The sequence below is a fragment of the Talpa europaea genome, assembly GCF_964194135.1.
Source record: "Talpa europaea genome assembly, chromosome: 2".
In the NCBI taxonomy this organism is placed as follows: domain Eukaryota; kingdom Metazoa; phylum Chordata; class Mammalia; order Eulipotyphla; family Talpidae; genus Talpa; species Talpa europaea.
Window position 1 is genome coordinate 68,055,540 of NC_140068.1, and position 1,960 is coordinate 68,057,499.

The 1,960-nt window shown below is 46.4% G+C and overlaps 1 protein-coding gene across 1 annotated transcript; it reads left to right on the forward strand.

The window, feature by feature from the left end:
* Positions 1–539: 539 nt before the first annotated feature.
* On the forward strand, positions 540–1,566 carry OOEP (oocyte expressed protein; the record flags this gene model as incomplete). The annotated part of the gene is made up of 3 exons (XM_084258707.1): positions 540–729; positions 925–1,104; positions 1,487–1,566. 3 exons carry the CDS (start codon positions 540–542, stop codon positions 1,564–1,566), a joined length of 450 nt encoding a protein of 149 aa, XP_084114833.1.
* Between the last annotated feature and the right edge of the window lie 394 nt (positions 1,567–1,960).

Below are 1,960 nucleotides of genomic sequence, written 5' to 3' on the forward strand. Positions count from 1 at the left end.
AGGACTTCTCTATATGTGCTAGCTTTTCTATTAAGACCACCTTTGATGTTTATATTTGACATACTTGCTTGATTGATTTTGAAATAACTAGTCAAACGATAACAAGCAGAAGAAAGAAAATACAAATTCAATGAGGCTGCCCCGGGCCTCATCAGTTTACCTCCCACGGTAACAGAAACCTAAGCAATGAAATTGATTCCTGGTTAACAAGGCCGCCAATTCAAACTGCACTGTTAATCCGCTACAAGCAGAGGCAGGTGCCCTTGAGGTTAAATAATACCTTACTCAACAGAGATGACCATGGGTAGCCACTGAGACCTGGCTAGAGCTCAAATAAATATTCAAGTTCAAGGTCTTAGAGGAAGTCCTGGTGATTTACGAGGTTAACAAGTGCCCCGGCACCACCAGGTCTGGGTGCCTAGTGTCAACCACCCTGAAGGTGTACCAGGGGCACGAGGCCAAGGAAGGGGTGGGGCTTACCGGAAACCGTAAAAGGGATGCGGGCTTCTGGTGAGAACCGCTAGCACGGAGACTGGAGCATGGTGGACCAGGCAGATGCTGCTGAGGACCGGGGAGATGAGTGGATTCCTAACCAGTCCCTGGATAGGCTGTTGAGGTTACCACTTCCACCCCCACGGATTTGCATGCGTCCATGGTGGTTTCCAGCGCAGGAGCTGAGAAACCCATTGGTGTTTTACCTGGAGGCTTGGCTGGCTGATGTAATCTTTGGTGAGTCACCCACGGTGTGCTTGGGGGTTAGACTCTTCCTTTCAGAGAGAAGCCTGGCACAGCAATTTTTGAGTCTTTCTCTGCATCACCGGCCACATTTGACGCCATGATGCTGAGCTTCCAGCTCCTACCCTCCCCGGGCCAACATACCTCGTGATCGCCAAGCATGCCCTGAGAGTCTCTTTTATTGTCTAGGCGCCGACCGAGCCAGAATTCCAGAAATAGAGTGGATGAGCCAGGCCCTCCTGTTGGTGGACATAGTTGACTCGGGAAAATCAGTCGAAATCACTGTCTTCGGACGGCCTCGTATGCAATGTCAGGTGAAGAGAATGCTTCTGAACGTGGCATCGTGGCACCGGAAACACCGTGCCCGAGGTAAGACTCTGAAGATCTGCATGTGTTGCGGTCACAGCTGTAAACTCTCTGCTGGAACCTGGCTTCTTTCTGGCCTTTCTTCCCAAAACGTTTTTGCAGATTCCAACCACAGTATGTAGCTTGCAGCCCCTGAACATTCCTTTGCAAGAAAAATCCAAGTAGGACCCTGGGAAAGTAAGTGGAGAACTGATGCGACCCATTCAAGGCCCATCACTGCCCATGCCATCATCAGCTTGGTTAGGCCACTATTTCCAGATCCCAGATTCAAATCTCCACCCTGAGAAATGAGGGTGCCAGCACTTCCCCTCCTTAGTGGTAGACCAGTTTGAATTTGTGAGCACTTGTCCTTATGGGTGGTTGTTATCAATTGCTTTTCCTCCAGCTGAGAAAATGAAGCAACTTGAAGAGTTCTTGAAAGCTGCAACAACATGCCCCCAGACTCCCCTACATCCTGTTACATGAATATTGTCAGGAGCATTATGAAAATGGTCCTGCTTCTACCTTCTGAAGTTCAAGAGGAGCAAGTCTCCTTAAATCTCTGAATTCTTTTTTCTGTGCTTTGATGGTTTGATTGTTTTGATGTAAAGATGATTTTGTAATGCCATTCTACAACTGAAATGAATTTCCTTTTTTGTACAGTGGCATAAAGATCTTTACTCATTTAAAATAAAGCAAATTTATGAAAGACTGACTCTTAGTCATTTATGTCTTGATGTGTAGGGTGGGTAGAAGACTGATAGGTAGTGGTTTTATTTTTATTGCTTTAGTTTCTACCATTTTGAAACTACTCACCTTTTTATGATTTTCAATTACCCTTAAGCACAGAGCAGAGATGCAGGGTCAGTTTGCTTTGGTT